Source organism: Cebus imitator, unplaced genomic scaffold (genome assembly GCF_001604975.1).
Source record: "Cebus imitator isolate Cc_AM_T3 unplaced genomic scaffold, Cebus_imitator-1.0 Scaffold93, whole genome shotgun sequence".
Lineage (NCBI taxonomy): Eukaryota > Metazoa > Chordata > Mammalia > Primates > Cebidae > Cebus > Cebus imitator.
The window spans coordinates 4,711,434-4,728,502 of NW_016107408.1; the positions used below are offsets into that span (position 1 = coordinate 4,711,434).

The window sequence follows — 17,069 nt, forward strand, 5'->3', positions numbered from 1 at the left end:
TGAGATGGAGTCCTGCTCTGTTGCCTGGGCTAGAGTGCAGGGGCACGATCTCAGCTCACTGCAACCTCCACCTCCTTGCCTCAGCCTCCCAAGTAGCTGGGATTACAGGTGCCCGCCACCACATCAGCTAATTTTTTTGTATTTTTAATAGAGATGGGGTTTCGTTATGTTGGTCAGGCTGGTCTTGAACTCCTGACCTTGTGATCCGTCCACCTCGGCCTCCCAAAGTGCTGGGATTACAGGCATGAGCCACTGAGCCTGGCCTCCCTCTTCTTATAAGTCATTTCAAATGAGGGCTCACCCTAATGACCTTGTCTTAACTTGGCTTCCTCCGTAAAGGCTCTCTCTCTAAATAAGGTCCCATTCTGAGAAACTGGGGATTAAGACTTTGTGAAAGGAAAATAAAATCTCAAGACCCCCAGACTCACTGTGCCAAGGGGAAAAGTGAAGCTTGGGATCTGTCACTGAAAAAGCAAGGCCAGGCGCGGTGGCTCAAGCCTGTAATCCCAGCACTGTGGGAGGCCGAGGCGGGTGGATCACGAGGTCAAGGGATCAAGACCATCCCGGTCAACATGGTGAAACCCTGTCTCTACTAAAACTACAAAAAATTAGCTGGGCATGGTGGCGTGTGCCTGTAATCCCAGCGACTCAGGAGGCTGGGGCAGGAGAATTGCCTGAACCCGGGAGGCGGAGGTTGCGGTGAGCCAAGATTGCGCCATTGCACTCCAGCCTGGGTAACAAGAGCGAAACTCCGTCTCAAAAAACAAAAAAACAAACAAAAAAAAAACAAAACAAAACCGAAAAAGAACTACTTTCCTTTTGCTCCCAAACAGACAGCGGTCATTTCCCATGCCTGCTTTATCTCACGTACAATGCAGGTTTTACCGAGTGCTCCCTTTTTCACATGTAAAATGAGGACTCGGTGAGTGGCAATCAAAGCCTCACAACCACCTGCCTCCTTCCCTGCCCTCCCGCTGTTCTTCTTTCCTCCTGTCACGTTGGATGCTGTCACACCATTGCCCTGCCTTCCTCTTGTGGCTTTGGTGGAGGTGACAGTCATATAACCAAGCAGATGAGAAGACATCCTACCAGACATTGGGTCATTCTGACTTTGCCTTTCTACCATCGCACAGAAACACCCCCAGAGTGGCGAATGGCAATCTGTTGGCAAAAACCTGACAGGGTGGCTTTTCTTCCATCCTTGAGTGACTCACCCCTTTCCCATGTTGACTGGCAGGGATGGACCAGGAGGGCCTCTCTGTCCTGTCTTTGCAGGACCCACCCGCCCCAAGCCACAGAGCAGTTATGGTGGGTCTCAGCCTTCACCTGGTGAGTGGCTGTGTGCAAGTGAGTGCAGGTGTACGTGTCATTTTGTGTCACTGTGTGTATAAGTGTGTGGCGGAGTTGTGTATGGAGTGTGACTGCATGAGGGCATGTGCCTTAGACTCCACTGAGTGTGTTGTGTGTGTGCGTGTGAGAGTGTGTAGGCCCAGACATATTTTGTCCACACCCTTCTCCCTGGCCCCCAGGTGACTGGGATGGAGGGATTAAGAGAGGGAGCATCACCCCTCTCCCACTGAGTTCAGGGATCCCAGCTGAGATCCCACCTGGGGACCTCTGAACTCAAATGCAAACCTGGAGCCCAGGGGTGATGTGAACATTCTGAATCAAGGAGCCCTGCGAATTCTGGGCCCTGTGGAGTCCTGCCTAATTCCTACAGCTGCTGCCCTCATAGCCAGTCAGTCTCCTGGTATTACCGCTGGGCTTCTCCATCATCAATAAAGTCAACAACAGCGGCAGTAATTCAGAGAGAGCCCACAGCCATTCTTTACTTCTATCCAATACGAGGAGCGTAAAGAGGACCTCCTGATTTTTTTTTTTTTTGACATGGAGTCTTGCTCTGTCGCCCTGGCAGGAGTGCAGTGGTAAAATCTCAGCTCACTGCAACCTCCACCTCCCAGGTTCAAGTGATTCTCTTGCCTCAGCCTCCCGAGTAGCTAGGACTAAGGTGCACGCCACCACACCCAGCTATTTTTTTTTTTTTTTTTTGTATTTTTAGTAGAGACAGGGTTTCACCATATTGGCCAAGCTGGTCTTGAACTCCTGACCTTGCAATCCACCCGCCTCAGCCTCCCAAAGTGCTAGGATTACAGGCATGAGCCACCACATCCAGCTGGGGACTTTCTATTCACACTGGAAATCCAGGTCTTAGAACAACCGGGGAATTTTCTGGATCCCCGGTCCCAGGCAGAACTGGAGTCGGGTCTCAGAACTCCCCCGCTGTGCCTCTTCCCATTGTTCCTCTGTGGACTGCTCTGTCTGTGCCAGATGGTCAGTCCCGAGGCTCCTATTTTCTTCAAGAGAAAATTGTGTGGCCCACACATATGGCACACCCTGTGCAAAATTCTGGACTGTCCCCTAATGCCCTCTAGGTGTCCACCAAGGCTTGCCATGGAGAAGATAATCTAGCCCTTCCCACTTTCCACCTGGGTTCTTGAGTTTTTTTCTTTGAAAGTCTCAGCTCCTGAGCCTGGCTTGCATGGCCTTCATAATCTTGTGTTTCCAACCTCATATTCAGCTCGCCACCCCCAAGACGCGATGTCCTGCGCACTGCAGCTCCCTCTGCATGGACGCACCATTCTTTCTAAGCCTCCATCCCTCTCTACAGGTGTCCTCCCCCCACCCAACTCTCTAGAGTGCTCTTCTCTCAGCTCTGCTTCAGGAACCGACCTTCCTGCTACAGGGCACATCAAGTGCACAGCTGCGTGAGTCTTTCTGTAGCTCACCAGAGAGAACCACTTCACCCTCTGCACACACCTCCGCCAAAGCCTTATTGTGTCCTGCTCATTGTTTATGTGTATGTCTCACCCACTAAGCCATCCAGAGTCTTTTTACTTTTTTTTTTTTTTTTTTTGAGACAGGGTCTTGCTCTGACACCCAGGCTAGAGTGTAGTGGTGCAATCATAACTCTGCAGAATTGAACTCCTAAGCTCAAGGGATCCTCCAGCTTCAGCCTCCCTAGTAGCTGGGACTACAGGCATGTGTCACCATGCCCAGCTAATTTTTGTTAATTTTCTGTGGAGATGAGGTCTCACTATGTTGCCCAGGCTGGCCTTAAATGCCTGGATTTAAGCAATCGTCCCACCTTGGCCTCCCAAAGTGTTAGGATTACAGGTGTGAGTCATTGCCCCAAGCCTGGAGCCTTCTTTTTTTTTTTTTTTTTTTTTTGAGAAGGAGTTTTGCTCTTGTTGCTCAGGCTGGAGTGCAGTGGTATGATCTCAGCTCTCTGTAACCTCCGCCTCCCAGGTTCAAGCAATTCTCCTGCCTCAGCCTCCCGAGTAGCTGGGACTACAGGTGCCTGCCACCATACCTGGCTAATTTTGTAGTTTTCGTAAAGATGGGGTTTCACCATGTTGTCCAGGCTGGTCTCAAACTCCAGACCTCAGGTGATTCACCCCCGTTGGCCTCCCAAAATGCAGAGATTAAAGGCGTGAGCCACCGTACCCGGTCTCAAGTCTTCCTTACCAGCCGGTTCTACTCTTTTCCCTTGATGTTCTCAGGGCCCAAGGCACTGATGTCAGTCCCCAGTGTCCCAGTTGAATGACTTCACAAAGCCACCTCTGATTTCCTGGATGTGGAAGGATAAATGCCCTCTGCCTCCTGCTCTGCCCCTGTCTTACCAAGTGCCCGAGGTCCCAGCCCCACTCACCTGAGAGGCTGAGAAGGAGCAGAGCTGGGGAAAGCCACATGGCTCTACCTTCCCGGCTCCTCATCACCTGATCTGCATCAGTGGCAAACGCAGATCCCAGCTGCACTCTGGAAGCTCTGCCTCGGCCCAGGCTTGCACCCTGTGCACATCTAGACCGCCTTTGACTTTCTTACTCATTCACTTCCTTTTATAGAGTGGGCATTTCCTCCTTTTAATTATTCAACGAAAGAGGTGTCATTTTTTGGCAGGGCTGGGCCGCAGGGCCTGAGCATCTTCACTATGTGAAAAAGACGAGGGAGGGGACTGTGCAGGGTGAGGAGGGGAGGGGGAGATATGTCTGCAGAAGGAGTGGGGTGCGCGGCATCTGGCCTCGCAGGCCTTGGGTCCCAGGGGCGTAACACTCTCCCAAGAGCAGGGAACACCCAACTCAGATGTCAGGTGAGCCATGCTGGGCACACCAGAAGATGCATTTGTTCAGGTGTTATGGCCGAGAGCATAAACGTGCAGACTGCTGGGTCAGATAGAGCTAGCTCTAAACCCACGGGCACCACCTGCAAGCTGCATGACTGTGGACAACACAACATCTCTGTGCTCAGTTATTGCATCTATTAACTGGGCTCATAATGTTTGTTGTTATTATAGGAGTTATTAAGAAATTATTTTAGGCTTGCTTATAGCCATTATTGGAGGTAATGAAAAAAAAAGAAATTATTTTAGGCAGATAGAGAGGAAAAGGGGTCCTTGGGAATTTTTTTTTTCTTTTAAAACAGCTTCGGAAACTTTTTTTGTCTAGCAGAAAAGCCCTGGCTCTTAGAGCTGGGCAGGCAAGCTTTGATGTGCAAATGCAGGCCTTGGTCCAAACAAACATGGAGACTGCCACCGTCTTCTTCCTGACCCCACATGTGCCTGGCAACAGGGCTGCCCCCACATATCCTCATGTGTTTAGAACCGCATGGCACCTGCATTTGCATATTAAAAGGCTAGGGTAGGAAGGATAGTTTTTTCGTGGAGTACTTGAATGACATCCGGTCAAACCAATCCCCTGGGCCCTGTGCAAATCAGATACCACTTCCTCCAGCCTCCTCATATAACTGGCTGTTTTCTGCCACACTCAAGGTTCCCTCTATCAGCTTGGAACCCCCAACCCTATCTCTGTACAGGGGGAGCCTCTTCTTTCTTTCTTGTCTATTAAATTCTCTGCTCCTTAAAACCACTCCACATGTGTCAATGTTTTTTTGTTTTTTTTTTTTTTTTTTTTTTTTTTTTTTTTTTTTTTTTTTTTTTTTTTTGTTACCCAGGCTGGAGTGCAATGGCGCGATCTCGGCTCACCGCAACCTCCGCCTCCCGGGTTCAGGCAATTCTCCTGCCTCAGCCTCCTGAGTAGCTGGGATTACAGGCACGCACCACCATGCCCAGCTAATTTTTTGTATTTTTAGTAGAGACGGGGTTTCACCATGTTGACCAGGATGGTCTCGATCTCTTGACCTCGTGATCCACCTGCCTCGGCCTCCCAAAGTGCTGGGATTACAGGCTTGAGCCACCGCGCCCGGCCCGTGTCAATGTTGTTTTATTCAAACTGGTGCGAGACCAAGGTGTCCCTCCAGTCACTGGAGCCATATCATTTTGGTGCACTGGGCAAGAACCCAAAGCGTAGATTGAAGTGGTAAGTATAGGGGTAAGCTTAAAATCTGTGCCATCATTTTTGAGGCACTCTTAGCCTCTATTTTAAAATAAAATAAAATAAATCAATGGGCATCCATCAGCCGGGTACATACACTTAGTGCTGGCTGCCATCATAAAGACTCAAATGTGAGGCTTGCTGGTGAGAACATGGAGACCCCCCGCGCCCCCACAGTGCCACCAGGTCATTAGGAATGTTGGCCATGTTTCAAATCAGCTTCTTTTCACGGAAGACCTCGCCATTGTGCAAGGCTGAGAAAAGTTCCAAGACGACTAATAATTTCTGGCCAGGACACACCCTGGCATGATTCAAAGGCCTCTGGACCGGTACCAGCCTCCGACAGCCCATTCTGCGTGTTGGCAAAGAATCCTCAACCGTCCTGTCACAAAACTCTTCTTCCTTCTCTATCTGCAGTCTCTTAACTCTTTCTCTGTGTGAAATGTGCAGCAGTTTTTACAGCCTAGGAAAGTAATCCTGTTAGGCAAAGTCAGGAGAAGACGCCATTACAATCTTCTAGGAACAGAGTTCTCTTTCCCCTACAGTGAGGTTACTCACTACCACTTCTCTGGTGAGTACACAGTATTTCTAAGCCAACAGTGCCACCTAGTAGAAATAGAAATCCTCTACAGAAGGCATATATATATATATATATACACACATATATATATATATATATATACATATATATATATGTATGTATGTATTTTTCATGGTAACACTACAGCTTCCTTTTGCACCATTAGAAATCAGGCTCTAGGCCTCTTCTGGAAATGGGAAAGTTCTGCCTTTAGCAGTTAGGAGTAAGATATCTCCTGTAGCCAAATTTTAGTCTCAGTATCGTCCCATTGGCAGGAAAATGGCCATCTGGTTCCTATGTTCCTTTAAGTCACCTATTCTGTCTCCGATTAAGATGGTACTTAATTAGTAAGGGGATTTTGGAGTCCAGAAGTTAACCAGAACCATTTTTCTAAGGGTAAATGCTTTAGCCATAATAGCAAGATATAAAGTTCAATCTAGCACTCTTCCTCCCTTAAAGAGGTCTTGCACAATTATGTAGTTTTTCTTAAAATCCATTTTTTGAAGGGAGGCACACAGGTCACACAGTCTAGGATGTCAGAGGGAAATAAAAGGCAAAAGACGAAGGCTGCTTGAGGAAGCGTAACTAGACCCAAAAGTCTAGTTTCCCTGGTGCCATGGCTTGGAGGGTCATGCCTGCAGTCATGGGCAGCACATTTCAATGGGTGCCAGGATCCAGGAACCAGGGAAAGAAAATGGGCAGCACATTTCAATGGGTGCCAGGATCCAGGAACCAGGGAAAGAAAATAGTTGGGGGAACGCCCCCTACTGTTTTCTTCTCCATCCTGGATCACATGCAGAAAAGGATACTAAAAGAACACTTTTATTCTCACTTCTCTTTCTAGATGGGTAACAGGTTGTCTTCATGGCACTTCCAACCTAGGTGACAGAATGAGGCTCATCTAAAAGAATTAATGTAGTCAATCACATTAATAGAATAAAGGAGAAAAACTACATAATCATATAGATGCACAAAAAGCACTATCTAAAATCCTTTACTTTTCATTATAAACTAGGAATGAAAAGGTGCCTATAAGCAACTATTTACAACCCATGGCAAAATCTTTCCTATAAATCAGGAAGAGGACAAGTTGCTCAAAATCACTGCTTTGGTTCAACACTTGGATTAGCCTGCACAATACAACAAGAAAGAGAAACGATATGAGAATTAGAAAGAAAGAAACAAACCTCCAAATTATTGTAAATGAATTTATTATCTACATGTAAAACTGAAAACACGTACTAAGATTTTTGGCAGAGTTGTTAAATATACATAATCAGTAAAGAGCAATTGTTTATCTACATGCATGCAACGAATAACTTGAAAATGCAATAAAAGATACCATAAAATGAGAATAGAAACATAAATGCCCAGAATTAAATTTAACAAACATATGAGCAAATTTTAAGTAGAAAATAATAGAATGTTATTAAAAAACATTTTAAAAGCTCAAATAATTAGAATTACATACCATGTTCATAGATAGGGAAATTATTATAAAGGTAAATTTCATACGTTTACATTTAAAGTCTCAACAGAGTTTTTTTTTTCTTTTTTAGAATGTTGACCAGTTAATTCTAAAATATCTGCAGAAGAGGAAACGGCCAATATTTGCAAAGCCATTCCCAATATCAAAGAACGATGTATAGTGACATGCCTTACCAGATACCAAGACATTTTAACACAGCTATAGTAGTTAAAACAATGTTGTGTTAGTTCCAAAATAAGCAATTAGGCAAATTCAACATAATAGAGTGGTTAGAAAAAGATCCAAGCATATATAGAAATAAATACATGCCAGGTATTGCACTGCAGAAATGGGAAAATGGGATAATGTTTATCCAAATGGAAGACAGAAAAATGGATTATTATCTCAGCCTAGAAACAAAAATCATTTAAAAATGGGTCAAGGATTTACCCGTGAAAGGGAATATTTTTAAAATTTTAGAAGAAAATATAGGAGAGTTTTTTAAAATTTGGGAGTATTCATAATTTGTTAAACAAGATGAAAAGTATAAACCATTAAGAGAAATAAATAATTTCTACATTAAAGTGAAAACCCTGTTTCTCAAAAGATATCATAAAGCTAATAAACTAGGAAAGGATATGTGGAGCACAGGTAACTAACAAGAGACTTGCAAAGAACTTCTACAAATCCATAAGAAGAACACAGACAATCAACAGAAAGTAGATGAAGATGAGAACAGGTATTTCACAAAAAAGAAAATTCAAGTAACCAAAAAACACATGAGAACAAGTTTAATATTAGTTAGCAGAGAAATTCAAATTAAAACAATGAGATACCATTTCATACTCATTAACTTGAAGAAATTTAGGAAGTCTGATAAGATTTGAGCAGTAGCACTGCTGATGAGGAGTGGAAATTGGTGCAGGTACTTTGGAAAACAATTTGCAATTGCCTAGTAGAGCTGTTACACACATGCAGCAAAACCTAGCAATTATTCCCTTAGAACTATACTCTAGAAGACTCTTTTGGACAGATAAATTAGGATATGTATTCAAAAATGTTCATAATAATGTTATAAGTAATAGCAACAAAAAAAGAAGAGGAAAAGAAAGAAAGGAAGAAGAAGAGAAAAAAGAAGAAAGGGGGAGGAGGCGAGAAGTAGGCAGGAAAAAGAGGAAGAAAGGAGGAGGAGAAAGAGGAAGGAGAAGAGGAGGAGGAAGAGGAAGGAGAAGACAACAAAGGATGGAGAAAGATGAGGAGGAAGAAAACAAGAAGCGCATAAAAAAGAGAAAGAGAAAGAAAAGAAACAACCTGAATGCTCATTCAAGAAAGAGGGATGCGAGAGTTACGGGATATTCACACAACGACAGAATGTAGATCAATGCAAAGAAGTGACACATCGATGCATCAACACATCAACATGGATGAATCTCAAAAATAAAGTGTTGAATAATAAAATTCAATTGCTTAGGAATAAAAATGCATAATACTTTTTACATAAAGTTCAAAAATAAACAAAGCTAAATAATATACCCTTTGGAAATCCATATGCATGTATGTGGCAAATCCCTTAAAACAAGATGATGAACATGAAATTTGGAATGTGAGTCGGGTGTAGTGGTGCATGCCTATAGTCCCAGGGGCTCCAGAGGCTGAGACAGGACAATCGCTTGAGCCCAGGAGTTCAAATCCAGCCCGGGCAACATAGGGAGACCCATCTGTATAAAAAATAAAATAAAATAAAATGTAGGACGTGGTTTTCTGAGAAGAGTAGAAAATAAGTTGCATAAGATCAGAAAGGGGTTTGAGTCTTCATGAATATTAATGATGTTATGTTATTAAACTGGATGGTGGACACACACGTATTAAAGAGTATCCCTGGTTTAAAGTGCATGTATTCTTTTGTGTGTCTGATGCATTATCAAAAAAAGCCTCCAAATCTTCTGCTAGAAACATGGATGTATTGGTCAGAAGGCCATTCCCATACATAAGAGGGACTGTGTTACCTGGCAGGGCATTGATGGGCATTGGAGTTACTGTTTCTCACAACCCAGCTGACTCTGCCTCCCCACTGAGTTTCTCTGAGGCCTGTTCACCCACAGGACAGCCCCCAGCATGCTCAGGAGCAGGGGTAGCTCCAGGAGGATCAGGAGCAGGACATGGAGGCTGCTGAGCAGGGACCTTTGGGGACACAGTGACAGGCAGTGAGTCACCTCCCCAGGGGAGGCCCTGGTGCCCTCCACCTTTCCCCTATTCCTAGTACCAAGGTACTGTGGCCACACAAATCCACATAAAGACCAAACCTGGACATAGCAGCCAGACACGTAAGACAAATGCCCTCTAATTATCACCCTAAGAATTGCCTTGAGACAGGGCTGTGGGGTGAGGTAGGGCAGGGCCATAGCAGCAATGTGAGGGGACACCCAGGGACCTGGTAGGACCTGAATCCACAAGAATCTCCACGAAAGCCCTTCATGAGCAGAAGCACACCCTTCAGAGGTGCAGGCAATAAACTGGATGGATATCTGTTGAATGCCTGCTCCTTTCCTTACGGTATTTCCCATAAAGGCAGGAGCCCTGTCTTGTCCCCTTCACAGAGAAATTGGTACCTGCCCTGTGGCTGCAAACGTCAGCCTGTAAAATTCATGGCTGTTGAAGAAGTGAACAGAGGACCAGCTCAGCTCTCGGCTCTCAGCTCCTCAGAAGACTGGGATCATTAAACAGGATGAGACTCTGGCCAGAACTGCAAGGGAGAGAGGGCCGGGGCCACTGAAGCCCAGAGCAGCTGCTCCCTGCCCTGGCCTGGCCGGGTCCCCAGGCTTCCTTGCAGGATATTTGCCTCGCTCACCCCTCTGCCTGGAACCCTCTTCCTCCAGACCCTAGAGTACCCGGCTCCCAACCCTGCAGATCTCCACGTTCATGTCCTCTGATCTGCGAGAAATTCCCTTGTCATAGTGTCCCAGATAATGTCCCCAACACCCTCCCACACACACTCTCCCCAAACCCAACAAATTTCTTTTCCCAGCATTCATCACACTCTGGACATGGTGCCTGTATGGGTAGACATGGTCTACACTAGTGAGCAAGAGACTCAGTTAACTACCACATCAAGGAGTCATAGCCCTCAATCCATTTCCAAATTTGCCCCAGTTAAAACCCATAGCCCCTGAATGAAGGAGAGGTCAGGTCCCCTTGAAGAAGGAGAAAGGGTAGGCCTGGTTACGCCACCACAATTCACACTGAGAATCTTCTACCAGCTCTAGCAGGAGCAGGAAGTGGGGGCTAATGAGCAGGGAGCTGTGGGGACACGGTGACAGGCAGTGAGTCATCCCCCGTACTGGACTTAAAGACACTGGTCAGGATGTGTCTACCTGAAGGAGGGAATAGTCAGGTTTTGGGGGAATCCTGGATCCTGTTCTGCAGGGACCCCCATTCTGAGAAGTCCAGCATGGTGCTTGGTCCACTATTCTCAGCAAGGGCCTGTGGAGATGGGGGAACAAAGGAGTTTTCACTCAGGTCTGACTTAATGGGCCAAACCTACAAGTTGTCATTTCTTAATGTTTGACAGCAACATTGAATCGACACACTCAGCAAATGGAAGCAGCCACTTATTCTGAACTCCTGGACCCAGGGAGTGTGGGCCCTTACGGTGGCAAAGGTGCAGGGGAGTCCGGGACTTGCCTCTCCCTGTGAAAACGGTGGAGGAAGCAATGCCAGCCTCCTGGAGAAATGGAAGGGAGCAAGGAGGGCACCCGGGCACTCAGAAGTGTTGGTGACAGCCCAAGGCTCAGTTGGGTGGGGTGTGCACATGAGACGTGGAGTCACAGCTCAGGGCATCCATGTCCATCAGATTCACGTGTGACACATGAGGATCAGGCACAAGGAAAAGGCTGGAGGAGGCTCGCAGAGAATCCCAGGAGATGCGGGGAGAGCAGCCTGGGAGGGATGGTCAGGAGGTCATTCAAGTCCCACAGAGGGGCTCTGTCGCAGCACAGGGCCTTGATGGACAGCTGATGCTACTGGTTCTCACCATCTGGCCGACTCCACCTGCTTCTCGAGCTTCTCTGAGGCCTGTTCACCCAAAGGACGGCACCCAGCATGCTCAGGAGCAGGGGCAGCTCCAGGAAGACCAGGAGCAGGAAGTGGGGGCTGCTGAGCAGGGAGCTGTGGGGACACGGGGACGGGCAGTGAGTCATCTCCCCAGGGGAGGCCCAGGTGCCCTCTACCATCCCCTGACCCTTGTGTCCGGATCCTGTGACCACAACCAGCCACATAAGGACCCACCCTGGACAGTCCATCCCCTTTCAGCACCATGGCTCCTGACCCTCAGCCTCAGACGTGCCCTTGACCTGAGGACTGTGACACCGGAAGGGCAGGAGCGTGAGAGGATGTGAGGTCATGCCAGGCATCCAGGCAGGGTCTGCATCCGGAGGCAGCTCTCTGCCTCTGTGCCCCACATGCAGGGTTACCCAGCTAGGGTACCAGAACCCACAAAAGATTATTTGTGTGACTTCAGCTCTCCTGTACACAGCATTTCCAGGAGGGCAGGGACCATTTGTTTCTTTCACAGTGAGTCTCCTGCCCGCCCTGAGACTCCAATAATCTGCCCTACAACTTCAGTGCTTGTTGAAGGAATGAATGGACAGCTCAGCTGTCAGACCGTCGAGGATTGGGCTCATCAAACAGGATGAGACTCTGGCCAGTGCTGCGAGGGAGGCAGGGGACAGGGCCGGGGCCACCGGACCTCAGAGCATCTACTCCCTGCCCTGGCCTTGCCGGGTCCCAAGACTCCCTTGCAGGACATTTGCCTCGCTCCTCCCTCCACCTTAATCCTTCTTCCTCCAGACCCCAGAGTGCCCAGCCCCCAGCCCTTCGGGTCTCCATGCTCTTGTCCTCTAATCCTCAAATCCTCCTCTGATCACTGTCAGTGAAATAGCGACTCCAACACCCACACACGCTCTCCCCAAACCCAACATTCCATTCATCCATTGCGCTCATCACCCATCGCTGTATTTGTACATCAGCCTCCGTGCTGGCTTGTTCAACGCGTGAATCCACCCGGTAGGACTCAACTTCCACCCGAGCAGGACAGTGGCTGTCGGTTCCCTGCTGTGACCCAATCCCAATAGGAGCACCTGACAGTTAATAGAACCTTCACATGAGGCGTGGGAGGCGTGGACAAAGAAGCGACGGGAAGAAGGAAGACCCAAGCCCCCTACACGTTACACGCAGTGGAGAGGCCACCCAAATGACCCAGTCCTCTGCGCAGGCACCTTACCCAGGGCGTGGGCTGGGATCAGGGCTGTCCTCTCTGGTCGGGCTGGGCCAGGTGTGCACGGGCAGCTTCGTGGGAGGACCCCAGGTGCCTGTGGAGCTCTGAGGGCTAGAGGCTGTGGTTGTCAGGGCTGTGGGTGAAACACAGGTCAGTCTTGATGACGCCACATGGGTCTCCCCATTGCTCTCACCTGTTCTGCTCCAATGTTCACAGACAAGGTCGCCAATGATGTGCGGGACAGATGCCCTGCGTCCAGCATGCCCCATGGCCACACCCAGGCCTGACCAGGGTCCAGAGCTCCCTGTTCCACCCGTAGGTACTGCAGAGCCAGGATGGCACTTCAGATATGAGGGTTGCCCTGCTCCCCATCGGGAAGTCAGAGTCGGCGGCAAAGGCATAGGTCTCCAGCTTCCACCCCAGCCAGGAGGGACAGGGTGACCTGGAGGAAGGGTGTTTGCTCTGTGAAGGGCGACCCAGAGTGACTTCGGAGCCAAGGCCCTGGGCATGACAGTGGCTGGAGAGAGGCTGGAAGTGAGGACAGGAAGTCAGCGGGGTCCTCCCTCAATGCTGGGACCAGAGTCCACTCAGCCCCACATGGCAGCCGTGCCACGGCCCCACAAGGCCCCTGGACCATCCTTTTTGGGGAGGGAAGGTCTGGGAAGAAAGATCTAGAGAGGGGACACCCAGAGGAGCCTGGGCGGTGGCCCATGGTGAAGACAGCTGGACAACAGCCCTTTCCTCCTCCTCCGGCGCCCTCAGGAGGATGTTAGTTCCTCAGTCCTAGACAGGAAGGCACAAAGGGCGCGGGAGGGACACGTCTGACCCAGGGAAGTGGAGACCAAGAAGAAGACACTCAGAGGAACCCGGGATAATGTCAGAAGAAAACAATGGAGAAGCGACCACACAGGCCACTGGGTTTGAGTCTCATGAGACAGGGGCAGGGACTGTGAGGGAAGAATGATTGACAGCGCAGGGAAGAGCCTTCAGGTCCACGCCAGTCTCATGGCTCATTTCTATCCGCCCGTCCCTCTGCTTGAAGGGGCAATTTCTGGGGTTTTCCTGGGTTCCCTTCTGTGGTAAAAGGTGCCAGAGAATGAGGGGGACACACAGGTAAGCCTAGGGGGCAGGATGGGGACCTCAGGAGCATGAGAACCCCACCCAGGGCTCTGGGTCCCCTTCCTGAGCCCTCCAGCGGCTGCTGCAGGAGCTCCCAGGACAGGGCTGTGGGGCTGCGGCCTCAGGACACTCCAGACAGGGCAGCGTCCACGCAGGGCCCAGGACAGGGGCAGCCTGGAGTGAGGGGAGCCAATGATCTGGGGGTCCCGTTCCCCATGGTGGGGAGCGAGTCAGACCCAGGCAGGACAGTGGGTGCCCTTGAGTGTGGACCTGGCCCTTGTCAGGACAGGGAGGCAGCAAGGACCCCAGAGTCAGGGGAAGCCCCAGACCCCACCCAGGAAAAGGTCAGGCCTAAGGCTGTCAGGGAAGGCACACAGAGGGGTCTCCAACCTCAGGGCCAGTGTCCCCTGCAACACACACATGCAGGTGCACACACACACACACAAACCACACCACACTCCTAGGCATGTACCCACACACAAAGACACACACACTCATCCACACAAGCGGCACACACAGTGTCCTGAGTCACTGACCCCCAGCCTCACACACTCCTGTCCCACTTCTTTCTTCAGGGACAGAATGAGCAGCCCTAGACTCAGGCAGGCCTGGTGCTGAGAACAGGAGGGGCTCACCTGGGAACACGGACACCTCGACCTGGATGAAGCGATCGTGAAAGTTGTGGAGCAATGGTGTATCCACCCCACACCAGTATGCGCCTGCGTCATCCTCTGTAAGATTCTCCAGGGTCACTGTGAAGCTGAGGTTTGCAGGACGGTCCCTGATGGACACTCGGCCGTTCCTCAGTTTCCCTGCTGACCCTTTGGTCTCCACAATCTTGGCACATCCAATAGTCCACCGTACTCTGCACCAGTATTTGTTGAGAGTCCTGTGTTCCTCCTCATACCCACACTGCACGCTCAGGGATCCCCCCAGGGGGCCCGCCACGGTGCGGGGGCCGCTCAGAGCAAAACAGCCTGGAAAACACAAGCCCAAGTCCAGGCTCCTCCTCAGATGGGCCTGGCCAGGGGTGCCCTGGGGTCAGGGCCTCATGGAACCCGGTGGTGTGGAGGAGGCAGTGGCAGGCAGGCAGGCCTTGTCCACTCAGGAGCGAGGACTAAGGGTGAGAGGCTTCCTCCATGCAGAGGTGGGAAGGGCATGGGGAGTTTTCATGGAGACTGGAAAGGGCAGGCTGGGAAGGCTCTGGGTGTGTGCAGGCCTGTGTGTGCATATGAGTGTGATATTGTGTGTGATCGTCCCGGATTAAATTTGTGGAGAACTTTGGCAGTGACAGTCACAGCATCACCTCCCACCTGGGGCTTCCTGTCTTGGGCACAGAGGAACAGGCCTCCCCCGCGCTGTGCCTTGCAGCCTGCTGTCCCCTGGTGAGGAAGCTGCAGACAGCTCCTGGATGCTCCTCCGCCCTCTTCCCTTCTCCCCATCCCCACTCCCCTCTATGGCTGCTCCTCCGCCGCCTGCACCCCGCCCTGCCCTCTCCCACTCAGAACAGATCTCCCGGAGTCCAGGGCCAGCCCACTCACCTGGGACAAGGAGGAGGAGCAGAGCTGAAGGCCACCACGAGGCCCAGGCCCTGGCCGTCATTCCTGCAGCGTGGATGTCACCTGCAGCTGTGCAAGACCCCAGCAGGGGACAACGTGGAGCCTCCTCCCAGCAGATCTGAGCTTCGCTTCCGCTTTTCTTCTGCTCTCAGCTTCCTTGTCCAGCCCTGTCTCAGGTCTGAGGTTGGAGAGCATCAGGGTGCAGGAAGGTCAGGGGGAGAGCCGCCAGGGCTGAGGCTGGGGCTGACAGCTCTGGGATGGTGCTAGTGGCTCCCCTCAACCCCAAAGTCTGGCAAAGTCCAGGGTCCCTTGGGTGGGAATGCATCCACTTCTGCACAGCCCACAGCTTCTGGTTTCAGTGTGTTACTCACACCCCAGAAGGCAGAGCCAAGCTGGGACATTTCCTACCACAGCGGCTGCTCCACCCTCTGTGACATGTCACTTCTACGTCAGGATGGACAGTCCTGTGGTGGGAGGCTCAATCTGCCACCTCTTTAGCCTTAGAGGTGACTCTTAATCTTCAGCTAGGTCCCTGCAGAGAGCTCTGCCCCTAAGGCCCCCAGCTCGTCTTCTGGGCTCAGAAGTTAGCATAATGAAGCCAGACAGCATCTGCATGGCCCTTTTAGGTGCTGAGTCTCCAGCCAGGTTCTAATCCTACAGGCTTGGGGAGTTTTCTTCTTGTGCCTCTGCCCCCAGACCTAGACGCAGAGCAGCACCACCCGCCTGAGACCTTCCTTTTCCATCTTGTATTCTTGCCGAAATCCACACCCCAGTGAGGATCAGGGCAGAGAATCGAGAGCACGAGAGTCTAGAGGCATGAAGACGCAGGCTGGTACTGTGGGGATGATGGAGGCTGTGCTTGAGCCAGCACACGCCCCAGGGGACACGCAGGGCAGGGATGATGGAGGCTGCAGCCAGCACACGCCCCAGGGCGCACGGAGGGCGGTTGGTGCCCAAGAGGACAGCTCGTCATGAGCAGCAGCTTCTGGTATCTGTCCTGGGTCTACTGTGACGGCCAGGCACCTCCCCAGGGAGCAGCCATGGGGGACAGGCCTTCCCCGCAGACGGGGGCCCAGGTCTGCCCACACTCCAATTCCATGCCCCCACCTGCTTCCTTTCAGCAGGCTCCTCCAGGCTGGGATATTTCTTTCCCCTGCCGGAAATCACCCCAGGGCCAGGTACCAGACAAATAGGCACCACTCCTGTATCCCAGCCCATCAGAATTATTCAAACTACGCACTCCAAAACCTGCTGTTTGCTTACCTTACCTTGCCTGTTGCTTCCTCTGAAAACCACAGTCAAGGCTCCCACCCACATTTCCTCTCTCTCCCTCTGCCCCCTCACCCACCCTCGTGCTTCCCCGTGTGGCCCTATGTGGCACAGCGCACCTCCTGCTTCTAGGGATCTGTGAGTAGAAACGCATTTCTTCATGACAGTCATTTCCACATCTGCATGCCTTACCATATCTCATTAAAACAAATCCAAGTCCATTTCTTTGTTTTGTTCTGAGACAGGGTCTCACTCTGTCACCCAGGCCAGAGGGCAGTGGTATGATCATAGATCACTACAGCCTCCATTTCCCAGGCTTAAGTGTTCCTCCTGCCTCAGCCTCTGAGAGGCTGGGACTACAGGTGCGTGCCACCATGCCTGGCTAATTTTTGTATTTTTAGTAGAGACGGGGTTT

General features: G+C 50.4%; 2 protein-coding genes across 2 annotated transcripts in view; both read right to left on the bottom strand.

Annotated features, from left to right (window-relative positions):
• The window catches only part of CD300LB (CD300 molecule like family member b), a 14,907-nt gene extending 11,042 nt beyond the window's left edge, over positions 1-3,865 (bottom strand). The window contains exon 1 of the mRNA XM_017535635.2: positions 3,710-3,865. Within this exon, the coding sequence (XP_017391124.1) occupies positions 3,710-3,773 (64 nt within the window). The 5' untranslated portion in view covers positions 3,774-3,865. The remainder of the gene's footprint in view (positions 1-3,709) is intronic.
• Positions 3,866-10,943: 7,078 nt separating this feature from the next.
• Positions 10,944-15,812, bottom strand: CD300C (CD300c molecule). The gene is made up of 4 exons (XM_017535637.2): positions 15,368-15,812; positions 14,462-14,803; positions 12,714-12,840; positions 10,944-11,599 (listed from the first exon to the last, which is right to left on the bottom strand). Exons 1-4 carry the CDS (start codon positions 15,426-15,428, stop codon positions 11,452-11,454), a joined length of 678 nt encoding a protein of 225 aa, XP_017391126.1. The 5' UTR covers positions 15,429-15,812; the 3' UTR covers positions 10,944-11,451.
• Between the last annotated feature and the right edge of the window lie 1,257 nt (positions 15,813-17,069).

Coding starts and splice junctions, on each gene's coding strand:
- CD300C (XM_017535637.2), bottom strand. CDS start 15,428: ATGACGGCCAGGGCCTGGGCCTCGTGGTGGCCTTCAGCTCTGCTCCTC. Junction 12,841..14,461: donor CGAGGTGTCCGTGTTCCCAG/GTGAGCCCCTCC, acceptor TTTCACCCACAG/CCCTGACAACCACAGCCTCT. Junction 11,600..12,713: donor GATCCCAGCCCACGCCCTGG/GTAAGGTGCCTG, acceptor GTGTCCCCACAG/CTCCCTGCTCAGCAGCCCCC.